Source organism: Odontesthes bonariensis, chromosome 1 (assembly GCF_027942865.1).
Source record: "Odontesthes bonariensis isolate fOdoBon6 chromosome 1, fOdoBon6.hap1, whole genome shotgun sequence".
NCBI classification, from domain to species: domain Eukaryota; kingdom Metazoa; phylum Chordata; class Actinopteri; order Atheriniformes; family Atherinopsidae; genus Odontesthes; species Odontesthes bonariensis.
Genome location: NC_134506.1, coordinates 15,688,692 through 15,710,297, shown reverse-complemented (window position 1 = coordinate 15,710,297; position 21,606 = coordinate 15,688,692). Strand labels below are relative to the sequence as shown.

At 39.8% G+C, this 21,606-nt stretch overlaps 1 protein-coding gene across 1 annotated transcript; it reads right to left on the bottom strand.

Annotated features, from left to right (window-relative positions):
- Window positions 1-10,019: 10,019 nt before the first annotated feature.
- Window positions 10,020-21,143, bottom strand: vegfd (vascular endothelial growth factor D). Its single transcript, XM_075470563.1, has 8 exons — window positions 20,710-21,143; window positions 16,711-16,924; window positions 15,212-15,332; window positions 14,970-15,039; window positions 14,712-14,839; window positions 14,508-14,623; window positions 12,955-13,120; window positions 10,020-11,750 (listed from the first exon to the last, which is right to left on the bottom strand). Exons 1-8 carry the CDS (start codon window positions 20,818-20,820, stop codon window positions 11,741-11,743), a joined length of 936 nt encoding a protein of 311 aa, XP_075326678.1. The 5' UTR covers window positions 20,821-21,143; the 3' UTR covers window positions 10,020-11,740.
- Between the last annotated feature and the right edge of the window lie 463 nt (window positions 21,144-21,606).

Genomic DNA, 21,606 nt, shown 5'->3' with positions numbered 1-21,606 from the left:
CCAAAGCTGTGCTTCATTATTTTATCAGGTTGAATGTAAGCAAGAAAATGAGAGCAGCAGAGATCAAGGCCAAGCAGAGGAGGCGGAGCGAACTAGACAATGTTTTGCTGAAAAATCTGAATGTGAGTTTTTCTGATGTTAGTGACTTCACACACACACACACATATGATCTCTCAAGAACAAGAAAGAGTTATATCTTTTAAAAATATGCTCCCTTTAGGTTATGAGTAATATAAAAAGTAAATAAGCACGTTGTATCATTGCATCCACATGATATGTATGACATGTATCAGAGTAGACACTGAGTTGAAAACATCTATGAACCCTAGAATTGCAAAATGGCATAATTTTATTAAAACTTTGGTGGTTTATATTTCACCATTTAATGCGATTACAGTGTATCCTGTTCAACAGTAGTGGAGATGAACCTGCCTTAGACACCTCTAACACCTGGTTTGGGTATGTAATGCTGAAAGAAAGTATGGGACCTCCCATTGCCTTCTCCAAATTTTGATATTTTTACCATAAAGGCTCACTGCAACCATTTGTGGTGAAAAAAAAAATGAAAAAAGGAAGGCCCCAAAAAAACAAAAAAATGCAAAGAAACATTTCAATTAGCTTTTCTCCCCCCGGGCAGCCTAAGTATAGGAATGAATACAACAATTAATCCATGTCTCTGTGTTTCAGATGAAAAGAAAATAATAAATCCATAAAAAAAAAACAAGTGCTGAGCACTTGTGCTTGTTTGTCAGAGAGGCTATAAAAAGGTTTAAAAACATAGCAATGTAACACAGCAAATGAATGAATAGATGTTTCATACACAGCTAAAAGCAGACGTCTCACGGTAACTGGCTCATAAACATATTTTTTGTGGGTCCTAAATGAACGTTTCCAACAACAAACAACAACCCACTGACTCACTATTAATGCTGATGAATGGGGTTTAACAAAATGACACTCATCCAATAGGACAACGCATTAGAGCCACATTAGAAGATATTTTTAGTTTAACAGGGGGAAAAGAAGAGAGCTTGCTTGCTAGCTGTCAGCAAATGTTTACTGTCTCAGCAAGTGTGCACAACATGGTGGCGACAGTAAAGACACTACATGCCAACATATTCGTTATTGCCATGAGAACATGTAGCAAACTATACCTTCATTCACTTGGTCTGATTTAAGCATACTGGTGTGAGCAGAATTTTTTTTGTTTCATCAACATAAATTTCATTTTGATACATTTGTGGAACACCATGGCCTACGGTTATCATTATCATCACAACATCCCGTTGAGCTATATAGCCCATCGTTTTCCACAGCTACTCTCCCTCCAGTCTCACCTCTATCTCTCTCGCTCTCTTCCTCCTCCTCCCTGTGAACACAACCACCATTATCCTCAGACAGGGGTGATGAAGAACATCCTGCAGCAACAACGTCAGTGATTTTTGCACATTTGGCAGCATCTGCCCGAGGGGTTCAGTATTTTCGTGGCCCATACTACGGCTCTGTTGCTTTTTCACGTTTGACATTTTGTTTTTTTTCTGCATGCCCTTTTTAAATGAAGACATCAAAGCCTTAACAAAAACAACACCCCTTTATTTCTGGGTCATAACAGAAAAGGAAATGGCAGTAATGTTAAGCTCACTTGGAAAGTACTACTACAAAATACACATAAGAAGACAGAAACAAACAAAAAAAATAACCATGTGGTACAGCATGCTACTCGTTTGTAAAAATAAAAGTAAAGTGTAAAGCTCTTATGAATATACAGAGCTGTAAAGCTGTGCAAGGAACTGCTTGCTAAGGTACTAACGAGACACCAGCCAAATATTTACAGTGTCAGTGGTTTTGGTCTGTGTAATCAGTAACTAGAGAAATGCCCAATACTCACAAGCTGAAGGTGACATATTTCCACCTATTGTAGTGGAGTAGACATAGGTTACTCGACCAGGCCAATCAAACAGTCCAGCTGTAGCCTTCGCTTGACGTAACGGTGCATGTAAACTTACTCTGTCACAGTCCAACCCCACATTTTTTTTTTTTTATTGTTGAGAGATCTTTCTCATTTCACATACATCAGTCAGACCAACAGGTTCAGTCATCAGTGTGTAGAAAGATAGTGACAACACCATTGCTTTTGAGAATTTCCCAAAAGGACCAGGTCGGTACATTTTTCACATTTTACTGACGGTGAAATATGAGATACCAACCCGATTGGTCAACAACTGAAAACAAAAGAAGCAGTATCCTAAAAAGGACAAAACAAAAAGAAATTGAGCAACGCTTTCACTTATAATCCACTTTCTATTGGCATTATACCAGTGGTGCCAGCACTTCATTTCAACACATTTACATGCTGAAACTACATAATCCTTTAGAGGTTCTGCTTCTTTTTACATATTCCAGTGAGATCTGGTTGGGAAGCACAAATTCTAAAGAGAACAAAGATAAGGGGAAACTCCAAAAACTCACTCTCTGGACTGTGTAAAATTTTGGTTTATTTATGATTTGAAATGTTTAACTGTTTGACAAAAGAAGTTTTTTTGCTTTTCTGGAAATGCATTCTCACTGCATTGGGGGCTGCAATTTTGCACCATAGACTTGTGAATTGTAGTCTGGTCTATTACTATGTGCAAAAGGTAATAATTAGGAAACAGACACCACCTCCCAAACATTAACAACTCTAAATCTGTGTATATTATGGTGCTCGACCATATGAATATATACGCGATACCGCTTACATGTTCTTTTTCTCTTTCCATTTGAAAGCCCTGGCTGTTGCAGCAAAATGTCCCACTTAGTGAAAGACACGATGGTCTGATGACCATTCAGTGTCTGATGTTTCTTTCAACATATGTCCAATAGCTCTCCTCTCAGCGTCTCTGTGTGAATGTGACCGTAAGACTTTCTGTGTGAAGGCATTGTACCCGTCCACCCAACAGTGTATCGATCCAGTGTTGTTGGCCCCTTGTTACATTTATGCTTTGGCCTAAGAAGCAGCCAAATGCAATGTGTAACAAGTGTCAAAAGATATCAGAGGAATGAAAAGTTATCGTGCTTTTTCATTTACTTGATGCTGCATTATAAGGCACGGCTCATTTTAGATTCACAACTTTTTTTTAATAATTATTGACATGAGTCTTTTTGTCTTCTGTAATTATAGAAGAGAGCAGCATTGACTTATCTGTTTTTGTTTGAAGCAGCAACAAAAATTCCAATTAAGTCAAAGATTTTGATGTTACGCCTTCAGACAGCCCTTTCAGACGTAATCCTCTATATCCTCTTGTAAGCCACCAGACTCCGTTAATGAAAACAGTCATATCAGCGCCTAGAATACTGGACTTTCTCGTCCACCGGTGCCTCAGACAGCAGGAACGCTACTTCAGCTTTCTTTAAACCCAGGAATGGTTAGCACTTTTTAGGGCTATCCTCTCATGAGTGTTGACGTAAATCTATTTTCCAAACCCAATTTATATCTTCCCATTTGTCAACAAAGGTGATTCATAGATGTTTATCTTTGTTAAAGTGTCATGATACCAGACTCCAGGGCCCAAAAGCCAACTGAAAAAAAGGAAAGTTGGAAGATGATTTATTTTCTGTTTTTTTCCCCAGTTCAGTAAACAAGGATCGCAGGATTTAAGAGTTAATTCCTCTTGGAGCAGACGGAGACAGGAGCTGGAGACAGAGGCAGGTACAGGAAGGCAAACGAGCGTTTCAAGGTGGATGTTGAATGGAGCAGTCGGTGAAGTAAGTGCTCATCAAACATTCTTCCTTGAAATAGACTGCTCTGGGGACAGCTCCAAAGCAACCCCCAGGTCAGAGCCAGCCTTCTTCAGCAGTTTGCTCAGTTTCTTTGATTCGCTGGCTCTCAGCTGCTGCCACAACAGATGGTGATAAAGAAAGATGGCACTCTCCACCACAGACTTATAAAAGATGTGCAGCATCTTGGTGCAGGCACTGAAATATCTAAATTTCCTTCACAAGTACAGTCTGGTCAGTTTGTTTCTAAGACAGCTTCAGTGTTGCATTTCCAGTCAGTCTGCTGCCCAGGTTTTCCTCAACCACCTCTTCTCCTAGGATGGAGACTTAAGCCTGATTCTTACTCGGCGCAACCGCGCAACTGTTCTGGCTCGAGAACCATTAATGACGTCATCGAAAGCGCCAGCCCCTTCACAGTTCCTTCAGCTCATAAGCGCAGTTTGCGCCGAGTATGCGTCACATTTGCAGTTCTCTCCAGACCAGCGGGCGTCACTGTTGAGGAAACAAGCTGAAGAACCGGACGAAGAAAAGCATACGAAGAAAGCATACACAATGCCACCTGTGGTGTCACGTCAGCAGAGGCTGGCACATCTGATGCGGATGCGGAATGAATTTACTCTGGGTGTAGAACTGTATATGTATCTCAGAGCTAAGCGGCTGCGGCAAAAACAGAAGAGAAGGTGGAGTGTTCGTCCTTTGCAACAAGACGAACTTTGTCAAACGTTGTCCTTTGGGACAACGTTGTCCCAGTGTAACTTCATAGACGTGTCGTACAGATGTTTGTAGAGGCGCACCCTCTCGGTCACCGCGGTCTCTGCAGTGTTCATGTTTCCTTTCTCTTGGTCAGCTGTTTCCGGTTGCGCTCGCGCGAAGTCAGAAAAAAAGTTGTGTGCGCGACCTTGCGACGCGCGAGGATTTTTTAGCTTGCGACGGGGGGCGTGGCGGAATTTTGGGTCACGTGACCGTTTGCGCCATTTGCGACCAGCTAGTAAGAATGGGTCAAAGCGAGGTTGCGCCGAGTAAGAATCAGGCAGAATCAGGCTTTACTCGTGGTCCTCCTAAAATCAATAGGTGAGGTGATTATTCCCACACCATGCCACAGTGGTCGACCACCTCCCTGCCTCTTGTCCTTCCTTCTCTTGTTACCTGTCAGATTTTATTACTCATTTTAAAAGCTTTGAATAGTAGGGCAGTTGATCTGTGAACTCTTTACTCACCTGACTGCTGCTTACACGGCCCTAATGTTAAATATAACTGACCTGTCCATTAATGTAAATGAAATCCCTGCACACTCCTAAAAATCACTTTTATTTGGAGGCTTTTTCTTAAAAGTAAAACCCCACTTTCAAAATGGGACTAAAATTCAAATAAAACCAGAAAGTTAGGATCTTAGAACTATTAAAATGTTATATCTAGTTAGAAATAGTGCAAGTTTGGGAGACTGGACCGAAAGAAGTTTTGGTGCAATCTGTTGGTTGGAAATTGTTTTTGAATTGGCTCTGTATGAATGAATTGGATTCATTTAGAAATGAATTTTGATTAAAATGAATTGAACTCCATTTAGCCTGAATTGGACTGTATTATTGAAGTGCCCTGAGGTGACATTTGTTGTAATTTGGCGTTATATAAATGTAACACACCTGAAATATTGGCTAAAGCCAAGTATGTGTTGATATGTTTTGGTGCACTAATATATGTTTTAAATAAGAGTTTTAATAAGCATCTAATGTAATATATTGTATTTATAACATTGTAGACAACTTGTTAAATGAACTTTTATTTTGTTGACGGAGTATTATAGCTTCCTATACGGCCTGCTGTTCGGTTGACAGGGTTACCAGGTTGTCATGGGAACGGAAAGAGGAGCGTAGGAGGGGATTGTGAACGGGAGAGACATCTTTCGATACCGAGTTGGAAAAGAGTTTAATTAGTTATTTTTAAGTCAACATGTCAACTACAGACGTTTAGGAGAAAGAGCAGTTCGACACACTGTCTTTCTGTGTCCGTTTGGTTTCAGTTCATGAGTTATGTTTCGTTTGAGAAGTTTAGTTCACTTTCTACCGTTTGACACTGACAGTTGGATAATGCTATCTAACGAACGGCCAACTACGGAGTCTCCGCTAGCCTGTTAAGACCGGGTCGCGGTGTTAAGACGAACAGAGGAGGCTACTTCGTGTCAGAAAACCGTTACCTTGGATGGTCATGGAGTCGGTACTCGGGTGACATCGGTGGATGTTGCGTTTGTGGAGACGAGGTGGATTACATTGTCGGCTGTCTGTGAGTAAGCGCTTCAGGTCAATAGACGGTATGAGCTCCACAATAACTTTGCTTAACCCCGGCCGGGTATTTTTCTTTTTCTTGTTTGTGTATGGTTTTGTCAGTGTCCTGCATTTCTTGCCATTGTGTTTGGGCTTATCATTTTCAACTGTGGGCTCAAATAAATGGTTATTAGTTTAATATAACTTACGTAATGTTTTACTCTGTTTTATTTATGTGTGATTTATCAACTAAAATATGAGCAGTGTGTGTTAAATGAATCTCTGAGGTGTAATTCAGAGTGGGGGCTCGAGAGCGCAACCTTAGAAAGCACAGCAGTCATCAGTAAACATTTCTACTGTTTACCCCAGGCCTCTGGTAAAGTGAGTAATCATCTCTAGACCGTAAATAGCTTAACGCCATACAATGCTGATGAGCAGGTTGGTTACATAAATAAAACTGAATTTAATTGAATTGAAAGTAAAACATATAAAATTTGGAAATATAAAAGTTTATTTTGGCAATATTTGTAAAAACTGACTTGAAAAACACAGCTGGTGGAAAACATTCAGGTTGCTGAAAAACTGGCAGAAGTGGAGCTTTGCCATTGACATGAAGTATTAAGTTGAAGTTGTCAAGAGATGAACAGAAAACACAAATCAACATTCGGGAATCCGGATTTCAATTCCATCCAGAATCTGTGGTCGGAACCACGACCAGAGGGACGGAACAGAAGCCTTAAGCCTGCAGATCATCACAGAATAAGGTCCTATTTTCCAGTGTTTACTCCTTTTTCACAGAACAACACTTAATTACCATCTTAAATAGTCATTTTGACAAGCACTTAAAAACAACAAGCAAAATGAGTCAAACCAAAATATCATCTACTTCACGGTAGACAACAATTTGCCTGAGGGTTTCTACACGTATACCATTACTTTTGGCTGTAACGACAGTCATGAGGAACCCACCAACAGGCCAGAATATTTAACATCAAGCTCAGAAAACCTGACCTGACCTGTTGAAAAAAGAACCATCCCAGGTCTCTGAGGATTCCCGTCTCCTCTAACAGTAAAGGACGAAGTGGAAAAAGAACCATCCCAGGTCTCTGCTGTGGCTGTGACTCCTCATGTCGAGGATGTCCAGCTTGTGGTGGATCATCCCCGGGCCTCCGCATTAAGTGGAAGTTTCCAATTTCAGAAACCGAGGGGATTCCCTCTTAACGCCTCTGCTGCCGACGAAGATTATGGATCAGAGAAATTACAGGACTCTTACCAAGACTCTAGAACTCAGCCAAGTCATCGGCTACAACATAAGAATGACCAGATCAACTATTTATACCAACGGGTGGATATTCTCAGGGCAAAGCTGCTGAAAAAGAACTTCTTCGCACATTGAGTTGCCTGTGGTATGAAATGCGCAATGTAAATAAAGATTGATTCTTTCTCACACGTGAACAAGACAGAAGAGTCGCAGCAGAGAGTGGCAGCTCCATGACTGAGGAAAAACTAAAGAACGTGGAAAGCTGTTTGACATGTGAGTGTCATCTCCGTCAAAAGTGTGAGCAGGCGCTCAAGCAGTGCAACCGAGTCATTGCAGAATTGTGTGAAACATTGAAACCACCAGTAGCAGAAACTGATGATCAGTCAGTTCTGAAAGAGGTAGAGAGCTTTAAAGAACAACTTAAAGAAAAGCCTGCCAACATTATTGATCTGTGCTCCAAACTAACAGCACAGGAGGCGGCGACAAAGGGAAAAGAAGGTGGCAGAACTTATGAAGGCTTTATTTCTATCCGTCATCATTGCGCCGTTGACACACTAAGTGCTGCGATAAGTGTGTGGGTTAGAGTGAATCGTCATCATTGAATAAAACCGTTGGCAGTGAGGGTTGAGCTTGGCCTTGTCCACATTGCGATGTGTTGAGGAAACAGTTCTCCATGCAGCAGTGTTGCTCTCAAGAGATGCTGAGTGAGGGCAAAGCGCTCCTCAGCATGCACCAGGATGTTATCACATGCCTGAAACAAACATTTAAAGATTTTATTTTTAATAAAAAAATACATAACTGTAACATTTCTATTTTCTTAGGTGCAGGTCATTCCCCAACCAGATATTCAATATTGATCTGTCAAAAACAGCATCATGTGACCAAAATAAGAATACAAACTAAATGAATGGAAATATCAATTACAGATGGTCAGTCGCATCATTCATCTAAAATTAGCTGTGGTAAATAAGATCTTCAGCACCAAGTCCAGCTTTTAAAAAAAATTTTTTTAATTTTTCTATACAAAAAGAAAATATAACTTACTTCTGTAGCCAGCCTCTGTTGTTCTCCTGGTCCCAGCATCCTCTGTCTCCTGTGGTTGTCCAGCTGTCCTGTCCTCACAGAGAGAGGGGATGGACATCCTGGTCCAGTAAAAAGTTTCACAAGTTAACTTTACACGATTGATGTTTATGCACTATAAATATTTGAGAAACAGCAAAATAATCTCAATCTAAGGTGCATTTAGAAACTTGTATGTCGTTTTTTTAACCACCTCCTTGTTGTGCTTCCTCACCGCCAGCCTGTGACCGTCATCCAGCTGCATAGCGATGTTCTGCCTGGTGTTCTCGTGTGTCTTTATTTTCTCAGAAAGATGTTTCATAATATTCACATTCCTTACTCCTGTAACTGTCCAGGTGCGATCTGTCCTAGTCGTTTAAAAAAGCATAAACGGAAAACAAAATAAAGCGTTAGCATGGCTGCATCCAGCTAGCCGAACCTTATGGTGTGCCAGTTAGGAGAGAAGCCTCTCACGTACCGCTTTCCCTTCTGGCTTGCCCGCTGTTTGATAGCGAGATCAGGTTGATCCGGGCCCAACTCTTACCAGAAGTTTCTCTATTAAAGTTCTCCTCTCAAATGGGTCTTGAAGGAGAGATTTTACAGAATTAGGACTTGGTCTTATCGTGGTTGTCATTTTGCTTGCTGTAATGTAGAAAAATGGCGCCTGTTGAGAGTCTAACTGCCGTCGTTTAGGCTTGGGGTGATAAAATTGTTGCCCTTCATGGAATTATTTTCACAGCGATGATTGGATAAATTTGTATCATACGTTTGACAATATGATTATCCTATTGGCTAATCTGCCACAAAACCCCGCCTCCTCTGGGCAATTTTTTTTTTTACTAGTGTGTAAAACAGATTTTACACAGTAGTTTGTATTTTTTTTCAAATTATATTTTACACATGCTAGTGGGTATATCAATATTTTAAACACAAAAATGTGAAATTTAGACATTTTTGTAAAATTCTTTTGAATGATGCTTTCTGTTGGGAGGGCGGGGCCCTAGCGCCCTCTATTGGCCAGCCGCTGCTGGTTAACATGTTGGTTAATTTAAGAAATTGAAGCTTGAAATGAGCTCCCATCTTTGTAGAGATCATGTAGGTCATGCTTTTATAGTAATCTCATGAGCCTTATATTTACTTCCAATACAAACATTCATTATATGTTCTTGCTTACTTTTCTTTACCTGAAACTAAATGGAAATGTATATCAAACAAGCATGAGTTTCACTGGTATTAAAGGGAGTTAAATCTGCATTATTAGGGAACTATTGGGAATTTTTTTCTGAGCAAAGCACAGCGCAAGAAACAGGTCCTTTCTAACGACGTTACTACTTTATTTAAGTGTGTAACTGTGAGGAAACAGGAGTACACAAACACTGCAGGGAGAGGGAGACAAAACTCTTTAACTCAGAAACTGTCTAGAGCTGACAATTGCAATTCTGCCTTTATGGCACCAAGATGCAGAGTGATGCCATCATTCAACATAAGCTAGAACATAGACAGACGTTTAATGTTGCTATTAGAGCAAGCAGCTACAGGGGAGCTTATCACAATAACATGTACCTTGACGACATGATGGCATTCAGACACTGTGATGTCTGACCTTTTTATGATGGTTGCAAAATCAATTCTGAGACTCAAGTGATAAGGAAATAAAGACAACACACTTTCCTGTTTGCAATTTTATTGATCAGCAGCAGACCTGTGGTGAGAAAATAGATATACTAGCCTGGAAATCAATGCATTCATCCAACAGCAGAAGTAAAATATGCACATTTAGAAACGGCAGTCAGAGAAGCTCCATTTACAGTCAACGCTGTCTTAGCAAAGAACGTGTTGTTTCCACTGGATCATTTTAAACATTATCACAGAGCAAACACAAATTAAACAAAATGTAATGTGAAATAAATTATATAATTTCTCTGCCACAATTTGAATTTTCGAACACGCAAAAAAAGGGTTGTTGCTGACAAAAAATAGGGTTTTAGGCTCTTATAACATTTAATACACTTGATCAAGCTCTTTTGGGAACTCATTCATAACTCAGGTCATAAAACATACATAAAACAGGTCTCCGCCTTTTTGTGTGGTATGTATGTGCAGTATGATCAAAATCAGGAACATCTTGTTTCAGAATGATGTGGAAAAATGAGTCCATCCATTTATTACTTTTATGCTGGACTGTTATAATTCCTTATCATCAGTTTGTCCAAATGGCTCACTGCAATGCCTCTGATTGACCCAAAATACTGCAGGGAGAGTTCTTCCAGTGTCGTGGTCTGTGGCTTTGGTTATTTTCTTTGTGCAATTTTTTACTTTTTGTCCAGGTTTTGTTAGTTCTCTTCTTGTTAGGTTTCTAGTTTGTAATCACTCTCCCTGTGTGTCACTTATACGTCTCTCTTTTGTCTTCCTGCCCTCCTTGTTCCACCTGTGTTCCACAGCCTCGTTATCCCCTTAGTTTTCAGTGTATAAATAGTCTTCTGTTTTGGTCTGTGCTTTGTCTGCCCCCCCGGTGTCCTGTTGCCATGCCAGCAGTTGAGCTTCACATTGGTTCTTTGATTTTATTGTTTCATTTTTTTAAATGGATTGTCACTTTTGTCAAGCCTTTATTGCCACCTCCCCTTTTTGTACATTTGTGTGCTTTTCCTTTTTTTTTCTCACTTGCTTCAACTTGAGCTAGGTTTTGTTCACTTCACCTGCCTTCTGTGTTCTGCAATTGAATTGTCACACTCCGTACCTTCAAGATGAGGCTTCAAACCTTCCTTCTTCAGCTTTCGCTGCTGGGTGACTTCCCATAATGCAACAAGCACTTTTCTTTACTGTCTCTTTACTGTGCATACATGTTGTTGCTGTTGTTGGCATTAGATACCAGACGTTGAATATTTTCTAGAGATGCTGTTTGAAGATGACATCCACGGCTTTCTAAAGTAGCAAGACTTCATCAAGATGTTTTTAAAACCCAACCTAATTTGTCATTTAATTGTTCATGACTGATTGGCCCCTGTTGATAAAGGGTTACAGCTTTTTGCTTCAGTAGTTCTGTGTTGGGGTGATTGCTCTGCTAAAATACATTTATTCAGATAAAATTATAGTCACATGTATAAACAGCAGAGAAATTGAAGAAGTAATCAACATATTCACAACAAAGTCAAATTATAAAAATAATCTTTAAATATAAACTACATATTCAGTGCACATAGAGCAAATGTACAAAACTTAACACAATGATTAAAACTTAATGTATGCATGTTAAAAAAAAATCAGTTAACATGGTCATGTTAGTTAATATGATTAGTTTAAGTGATCCATATAAATATTTCTGTAAATAAATTATAGGCATTTTTTTTCACTGCTCTTTGGTGAGTAGCTTGTCGTAATTCATTCCCCCAGCGGACCGCTACTTGGGCTATCTGCATCTGTGAAGAAAGGAGCGATCATTTAGAAGCATGCAATATGCATGCATTTATACACAAAAGAGTCTACAGAGTCATTCCATATTGGAATAACATGAACTTGGCAGGGGCCTGAGAAACATGCCTTTTGGACGTTTCTGACCTACAGACAACAACGTTTGGTTCTGGTTCCTTCTGTACTCAACAGATACTTCTTTACCACAACACCAGCTCCAAGTTTTGCTTACATTACATGACTCAAAGTAGAGCATTCAACCTTCTGCCTAAATTCAGAAAATAAAAAAAGAACATCCTTTTCAAAAAGCGAAGATGGGCAGAGGTTAAGCTGTCAGTGAAACACTGCATCTGCAAGTTAGGGGGAAATTTCAGAGTGATTTTTCTCAATGTACTATTCCTGGAATTACAGGAAACATGGCTTGTTATAGGCGCTCAGATTAAAAGCCTGCATCTGTGATGGTATCGGGATGCATTAGTGCCTATGGAAGTGGCCACTTCGACATCTGGAACGGCACCATCAATGCTGAAGGGAAGATATAAGTTTTGCAGCAACATAAGCACCCATATGGAAGTTTTTATTAGAGAGGGAGTTACATATTTCAACAAGATAATGCTAAACCGTATGCTGCATCTATTGCAACAGCATGGCTTTGAAGTAGAAGAGTCCAAGTACTAGACTGACCTGACGATGGTCCAGACCTTTCACCAACTGAGAGTGTTTGACACATGCAAAAACGCAAATACGTCAAAAAGGACTCTGTACCGTTGAGCAGTTAGAATCCTATATAAGACAAGGATGGGACAACATTCCTCTCCCAAAGGTCCAGCAACTGGTCTTTTCAGTTCCCAGACATTCACAGACTTGTTAAAAGAAGATAGGATGATAAACAGTGGTGAACATGGCCCTGTCCCAACTTTATTGACATGTGTTGCCGCCATCAAAAGATGAGCTCATATGTTTTCTAAATTAAGCTGTAAATAAAATATTCGTTGATGAGACTTGCAGATCAGCACATTCTGTTTTCATTTATTTTTTACACAGCATCCCAACTTTTTGGGAATCAGGGATGTTGATGAAAATAACAAGGATGCGTTGACAAAGATAAATGTGCTATGTGCGTAATGTGACCTTTGAGTGGAGACTGAAGTGTTTGAAGAATGAATCATTTATCAAACAACACGGTATTAGAAAGAACTCAGTCTGACTCACCTGCATGATTCTTTATCAAAACGTTGTCGCCTGGAGGCACAGATGGAGGAGTTGAGTTGACAGCGATGGATTGGTCTTGGTTGGAGAATGGGCTTAGGCCGAGGAAGACAGTCACAGCGGTCCACATCTATCTCACAATCTGGCATCCATGAACTGAGTGGAAACTCTAAGCAAGAGATGATGATTAAGTATTTTTAAAAAGGGATATTGCAGTTTGTTTGGAAGTGAGGTTGTGTGGAGTACATAGGGGTAGTCAGTGTCTTAACTTTGGCAGACAGCGGTTAGGCAGGGGAGCTGATGGAAGAGCCAAGCTTACAACTGCTCAAAGTGAGGACAGGAAAAGGACTGTTTTGTTCCTTTTAAAAGAACTGGAACCTGTTGTTCTCTCAAGATCATGACATATTATTATGAGAAGATGCGGTTTGATTCTTGAGATCACAAGGCAATTATGATGTGCTTGAAAATAACTGGTACTTGTGCTGATACCCAATTTCATCGTTCATCATCCCAGCAATGACCTCTGGTGGAGGCATGCGCGTGTAATTCTGTGTGCTCCTATTAGTTTGGTAAATGTCTGTTGTTGTTGAACACAGGTAGTAGCATTTCTGAACATAGATAAGAGTTTAACAAACTCTGTTTTACCCTTCATGCATTCCACTGTCTGCTGCGACTGGAAAATTAACTTTACAAGACTGAACTAACTTAATATATTGACACGTTATCTTGAGGAAAACAAAATTGTTATCTTATTGTCTTATCTTATGTTATTATTTCATTATCACAAGAAGACAGTCCTTGTTATTTTGAGATAATGTTATAATTAACCATAATGATGACAAAATTAGCTATATTATCAAGAGATAACGAGAATTAATTCATGAAATGGAGATAGCCAGTTTAAAAATGTTTCATTAGGCATGGCCACTCTTGGCTTCCGTATAACTATGAATATGCTTTATTTGATTGTTCGTCTTTGGTCAGAATAAATAGATTCTTTTTTTCTTTTTTTTAAATGCTCAAATCATGTGGGGTTAAGGTGATAAGAATAGCTTCTCAGGGGTAGAAACATGGCAGCACCAAAACAAAACAGGCCTGTGGCCAACCCTTTTCTGTAGGACACCTTAGATGAGTCAAGAACTGGTGAACATCTTGAGAAAACATTTGGACAGTGCTCTGTGCCTCTTGGGTAAAGTCAGTGAGGACAACCGTCTCCTATCAGTCTTTGCCTTTACTTTAATCCTGATCTACAACTGGAAAGAGCCAGAAACAACTAATCTTTATATGGCCCACTTTCACACTCCCCCTGTTTATAAAAAAATAGGGGACACTGGCCTTGGTACCTCTGAGGTTGCAGCTTCATCAGAAAGAGCAGCAAAAATGCAAAAATCGTTTGGAGGTTATAATATGTCAACAGTGTGCTTGTGTTCTGCTTAAGCTAAATGAACAGAATCTTATCTACAAAGTCGGGAAAACGACACTTTTTCTGTTTTCGTTATATTTCCTGCAGATCCCAGTCAAAAGAGTTTATTTCTGATATAAAGCTATAGGCACACCTGGTGTACTAGAAGGGTAAGGTATGCATTTTTCAGTTGAACAATCCCAGATGAATCCCCTGGCACATAGTCTCCTGGAGTCCTCTGCTTCCGACAGCTGGCTCGTCAGAGGACAACTGCAAAAAAAAAAAAAAAAAATGGATTGGAAATGTATCTTTAAAAAAGGGGTCAGAGAAATAAAATCAGTTGAGTTGTCGGACTCACCCATTGCTCCGATGAGGTCGAGCATTACGGCGAATTATTGCAGGCTCCATGCACCTGCACTCAGTATGGTTTGCCACTTTTATCAGCACAGGTTCTGGTACAAACTTGAATGGAATAAAACTGAGGACCTAAAAAATGCAGAATTATGCACAGTTTTAGTGTTTTTGCCTCTGGCAAACTAGTCCTGCTACTGCTCAAACCATTAGAAAACGGCTAAACGAAAAGTATTTCATTTTAATCAGGGAAGCAGTCACTTACAGTTTTATTCACATATACAGCAGTTGTGTTCCTGCAGGTGACACCCTCTTGATTGCAGCAACCACTACACCTGTCAGTAGGAAAACATAATCTATGAGAAAAGTCCACGTGGCAGAAAACGTAAGTCACAGGAAGATAACTGACATGGCATTCGGGCTTTTCCAGCTTGAGTTTTAGGCATAATGAAGCCACAAACACGCAGAAAGGTTAAAGTTCTGTATTATTCTTTATGTGAAACTGACCTATGGACAGAGACACAGGGCGGTTTGAAGAAGATTGAGGGGTCAGTGACCAGCTCTTTGGCCACGTCAACGCACGTCTCCCTGGGCATGCACTGAGTGCGCTGCCACTCTTCATCTATGGCTAAAGAGAAAAAAAACACTGTTGACAACCCCATCACACAAAGTTGCACATAAGAAAGCCCAGTGTTACCTGACATTGTGAAATAGAAACATTTGTTGGCACATCTAATACGCAGTGGCTTAACAAACCTTGGCTTAAAAACTGGTTAAAAACATTTTAGTTTTGCAGTTGTTTTGTGTAATAAAAAGTACGACGTGCTGTTTCACGCGACAGGAACCGCTGAGAATTAAGTCAGCGTACAGTGTATTTCTTTCTAACCTTAAAGGGGAAATGCGGTATTTTCAACATTAAGCCTCTTTTATGAGTCGTCTGCAATGTTTTAGAACCCCCCTCACCGCTTTTTTGATGTTTACTGCTGTCTCCGGTATTTGCCTAATTTTGATTAATCTCAACCTGCTTCAGAATGGCAAGTCATGTGCATGTCCAAAAAGGTCCGTAAAAGCACCATAAACGTCCGTTTTCAAAATCATCAACTCACCGGAGTGGTTACTGGTGTGCACTGGTAATCCATATCAAATTTCGTGGCGAAAAGTTGCTTCTGTCGTGTTTTATTTGGCAGCTCGTTCATGCTCGCACTATTTTCTTAGCCACCTCACAGCCGTGGATAAACTTCCACTCAGCAGTTGAATCTGACTTGCTATACTCCACACCACTTGATGGCGGAGTAATATCAACGAACATCCAGTCTTCCATAGAACTCAATGGGATTTACAAAATGTCAAATAAAACACGACAGAAGCAGCTTTTCGCAACGAAATTTGATATGGATTACCAGTGCACACCAGTAACCACTCCGGTGAGTTGATGATTTTGAAAACGGACGTTTATGGTGCTTTTACGGACCTTTTAGGACATGCACATGACTTGCCATTCTGAAGCAGGTTGAGAAGAATCTAAATTAGGCAAATACCGGAGACGACTCATAAAAGAGGCTTAATGTTGAAAATACCGCAGTTCCCCTTTAAACATCTAAACCAAACCATGTAAGTTCATTCTAACTCTCTAACCTTGTACTTTTAACTCTTAACTCCAACCAGTGGGCAGTGGAAAAGATTTTGCAGGATGCAATTTGAAACAGAAATCTGTTCCTTGAAGGTCTGGGATTAAACACCACCCTTTCCCTTAATACCACATTTTTGACCTAGTTGAATTGGCAACGTCATTATAATTACGTTACAAGCGTAATGTTATGAGTGGAAGTGTTATCAGTGTGAAAGGAACTTCCTCACTGTGGAACTAAGGAAAAAAGATTTAGCTTTTGTACAATTTTAGAGCCTTTATTGTGAGACTGTTACGTTCTTTTTTTTTTTCATGGACCACTGAAGGTATTTCATGATCTGTCACGACATGGTGTTGCATAAGGCATATTTTATCCAACCTTGAAGTATCTCCAGGCTGTAAGATTCGGCAGCGTAGCGTGTGGTGCGGTGTGACCCGAATGAAGGCGGCGAGGAGAAGGCCGCTGCCTGGCTCTCTGGCTGCTGCAGTTTCAGACGACACTTCCACAACTTCCAGTCAGGAGAGTCTGTGAGTCGCAGCAGCTCATCTAAGCTGGAGGATGACCTCACCTCTCTTTCCCACTGCCTCATTACCTGCCGGGATCACAGAATTGAAAATAATCTCAGTTTCTATGTAATTTTATTTGTACAATTTTGCATTTGCAATAATTACATGTGAACTTGAAACATTTATGATTCTAGTGAAAACAGTACAAGTTGAGCCTCTTCAGTGATGAGCATGATTTCGTAGGACTACTGAATGTCTTTGAAAAAGGTATCTTTCCTCTGTCAGAGGGCAATAACAAAAGAAAAATATTCCACGTGAAGTTTTTCATATTTGGACAGCCAGATGACATGAGGGTAAATGTGATGTTCTATTAGTTAATAGGGAATGACTTTGGACAAATGCTGGACATTAACATTTTAGGCAGCCATTAGGCAGCCATTTTGTCATCATGTGCGAGTCAGGAATGTTAAAAAAAACCTCTCATGGCCGCTAATGTTCTTGTTTACTTTTAGTTTTAAACTTTGAATTGGAAAAGGTCGGTTACATTTATGTCAACATTCTATATATATATATATATAGTGTATATTATTTATACATGATGTATAATATATATAGCTATGTATTGCATAATGAATATTTTCTGCTAATATGCCCTCCAATTGGCTGTTGCTTTGTCAAAATGTCTTTGAGTTAAAAAGACTCCCCACTCGCAATTGTGACAAATGGAATGAAACATTTTGTATGCCAGCAGCCTACAGTCCACACATGTAGTTAAAAGTTGAGTCACTCATTCTAATCCAAAATAGGATCAGTCAAATTCAGCAATTATCTTGTCACAATTTCGTAGCTTTCCATTCTGTTTCCATTGTAATAAAAAAAATAATAAAATTCCTGTGGTTGCTTACAGCTCTGGCTCTGCAAATGTAAGAAACAACAAGTGACAATCAAGCTTCAGGGCACATGCATGTTCGTGCACCGACAAATACCACAGAGTATACATTCTCTAGGAGACTGAATTCAGGATTTTTCAAACACCAGTGCCCTCTTTTTTTTTCTTATCTTGATCATTTTTTAAATGTTCCTTTTTAATCAGCAACAGACACCTGAGCTTGAAGAGGCACATAGAATTGGTGAGAGAAGCCATGACAGGAGGCAGGTGATCAACCCCGCTATAAGGTCAGGAGTGTCAAGATTGGTTGGGACATTACTGAGAAGTAGCTGAACCTGGTGAGAATAAAATGAAGTCTGTACAATGTTTGTCGAAAGTTTTATTGCCTCAGAGATCTAAAAAGTTTACTATCACTACTCTGTCCTGGCCAACAGATAGCGAACAAAATGAGAGACCCAGTTGATTTGACTGAGGTTGCTTTACTGAATCTTCTAAGTTATATTTTGTAAAATTTTGGTTCCACTCCAAGGCTCAGACAACCAACTCTCTGTGGTGGAGCATTTGTAGCCGATGCATGAACACTGGAAGGGCCTGGTAATTAATTCTGCAATAACTCAAAATCACCACCAGGGGGAAACAGAACAATCACCATAATGATAGATAATGTTACTGTTATTGTTTCAGTCGTTTGCTTGGCTACTGTAGTTTTTTTTTTTTTTTTAAAGAAAGAAAACCACTGACTATCACGTATTTCTATTCTGTGTTTTGGACCCCATATTTATGGGGTTGCATGTTGTTTATATTTTTTAATTTCACATGTTCATGTACGTTCAGCTTAATCCAGAATCCATCTCCACATTGTACGAAGCTGGACATTTCTGTTTTGGTCCTGTTGCTAGTCTGGTTGTCATGACACTCAGTAAAACTCAGTTTTAAGGGAGAATATATTGATTCGAAGGCTGACTACAAACATCTAGCTTTATTTTCTGTTTTTCTTAACCATAATATTGATTTTGGCAGTAACCAAGGACGAACTGACAACCAGGACAGATTACCGTCAAAGAGAAGTTCATGTTATCAGTTTATTGCTCGGAAGTGAGCTGGAAAGCTTGAAGCAACTGAGGTGCTGCACCTGGATGACCATCCTAAGGATGTCGAGATGCCCGTGTCAGATGAGCTCAAGCCCGAAACAAGTCTTCCACTTGATTACTTCAATTTATTTTCTTAGATTCAAAAAATATGTTTAAAGTTATGTAGCACAACTTACAGATAGTAGCAACATGCAGTCAAGCCAAGACAGTCATCAAAAACACACTTGACTTGACAACGATTGGTTCCTACTTATAGAATGAGCTCTCATTGGCTCCAACAAGCATTATGCTTTTTACCTTCACTCAACATCTGTTAATGTTGTAGCTTTTTTCATATATAATGCTGGATACTTTAATGAACAATATTTCACCATAATTTTATGTCACATTTGTAATCTTTGGCGGTCTGTCAACTGTGCTCTGATTTGAGATCAAATAGATGAATTCACCCATTTAAAGACTTTTTTGTTAATCTGTTGTCAAAAGTTACTCTAAATAGAGTGAATATGAGAAAATAAAGCGATGTTGTTTCTCTCTTTTTTTAATTTTTTTTTTCAAAATTAAAAAAATATCTTAAAAGAAACAAAGGTGACAGACTTAATGCTGTTCCAGCATATCTTCACAAAATCAGCTCTGAATGTCCAGAGTTATACACTGAATGTTCATGCAACAAACTGCCAACACAACTGGAACGTGACCATAAGTGGTCCAGCTATTTACAACGGTTTTAGCCTTGTTTTACAAAAGAATCATAGTCTATATAGCCAGATTTAAACCCAAGGCAGCTTAAATGAATAAGACTTTTCCAATAAAGCTTCCAACATGCCATGACAAAAGACATGTGGTGGATGTACACAGGCACATAGACTTTGACATAAAAACTGAAGCAGGGTGTAAGTCGATCCTTGGCCCAGCTCTGTCAGCAGTTGAGAAGCTGCGTTTGAAGGGTGTGAGAAAACCATAAAACCACATGTCATGCTACCACTGAAAGGCAGAGTTCCCATGGTGACGTAAACCAGAACAAAATGGAAGCAGGGTGAATTACAAGACACGCTATGAAGTGCAGTCGAATAGGTTACTTCAGTTGAACTTTTCTCTCCCTGGCACTAAATCTAAACTTGTGTCTTTTGTGAAAGATTTTTATTGCTTTGTTTTTGTTTTGACTTGTTGACATGTTAATAGACAACAAAGGCAAAGGATGTGAACTAAATGAGCTGAAGACAGGATGGGAGTGGAGTTAAAATTTAGATCTTCCCAGACTCATTTTTGAGGCAGGAAAGCTTAGGCTTTATCCCAAATGGCAGGTCTACAACTAGGGTGAGGCACAACAGACAGAACAATAATTCACTCCACAATGATTGCTTTATTTCCTCTCAATAAGTGTAACAATTAAAGCCCACTTATTTGTTTGGTGTCCAACAAAATTGGGTGAGCGGGTTTGCGAGCTGACAGCTTCCACTTCTATCAGACAAAGCTCTGCCAGATATGCCCTCTACCGAGAAATAGAATGAAAGTGCCTGGGAAAGGCGATAAAGTAATGTTTGAAGATCAAATAAAGGCTGAATTGAGATGGAGATTATTGACAAGTAAGAAAACTGATGTAAGGAAATGAGACAAAAACGTAGGAGTGAAATGGTTTGAAAAAGTCCTCTGGCTTCCTGTGTGAGACACATGCACGTTTTTACTGTCAAATTGGACAGAACACATGTGGGTTTACTGTAATGGCAGCAGCTGGACAAGCATGAAATTTATGAGATAATGAAGAAAAAAGAAGTAGGGACACAGATAAACCGAAAGAAGCAGTGAACTGCAGGAGGCTTTTTCAGATTGCTGCTTTTATACATCAGATAGTGGCTAAATTTGTAGATGTAAAGCTTCATGGAACACTTACCCTACTTCCTCCCTCCCTGTGCATGCTGTAGCCCATATTTATCCAGCCGAGCTCCACCACCAAAGTCACCGTGAAAGAGATTCTGCACAGAGTCTGCTTCACGTTCATCATCAAGCTTTGACTCTGCTCTCCTTTTCTGAGCAGCGCAGTAAAAGCTCTTCAAGTTGGCTGCCTCTCTGACTCCGTTTCCCAGACCAGTTGAGCCCCTCGGACCACACACCCTGTCCTCCCAGAGCAGGTATTTGCAACACAAACTCTTGATCTTCCAGCTGCACAGCAGAGTGCGTGCGTGTGTGTCTGAGCCAGACGTAACCTGTCACGGTAACCCAGACACCCGTGAGCCAAATGGAGAAGAGGCTTTAAAACCTGGACGTACTGCTAAAACTTTGATGCAGACACTGAGGTGTCCAGTTAAACAATGTGTTTAGTAAAAGTTTGGGGATTTTCCTCTGAAAGAGAAGAAAAAAGGAAAAACACAAAATGAAATCAAGAGTTTCTTGAAGACCTCTCATTGGCACATTCTCTTTTGTCCAGATGGATTAAAGGCCCTTTGAATGGATGAGCTGAGTAACTCCTTACTTCTACTTCTTTCTAATAGTTTCTATTGCCAGTACTTGCAATATTGATATATATTTTTTGGAATTGGAAAAAAAAAACAAAAACACAGTTTAGGAATAGCAACACAATTCTACGATCCAGTTCTAAAAAACAGCATTTCTTGTTCTGCTCTTGTGTTTCTTCATCTGCTACAGGTCGTTCAGCATTAAAGCTCTCCTTTTTATCTGCTTCTGATTCCGTTTTCCCTTTTCAATATCCACATGTCAAGTGAACAAGTCTCCTGCCTTTTAAATCCTGTACCAGTGTCCTTTCTCCTGCAGTTACCAAACCGCACACTGC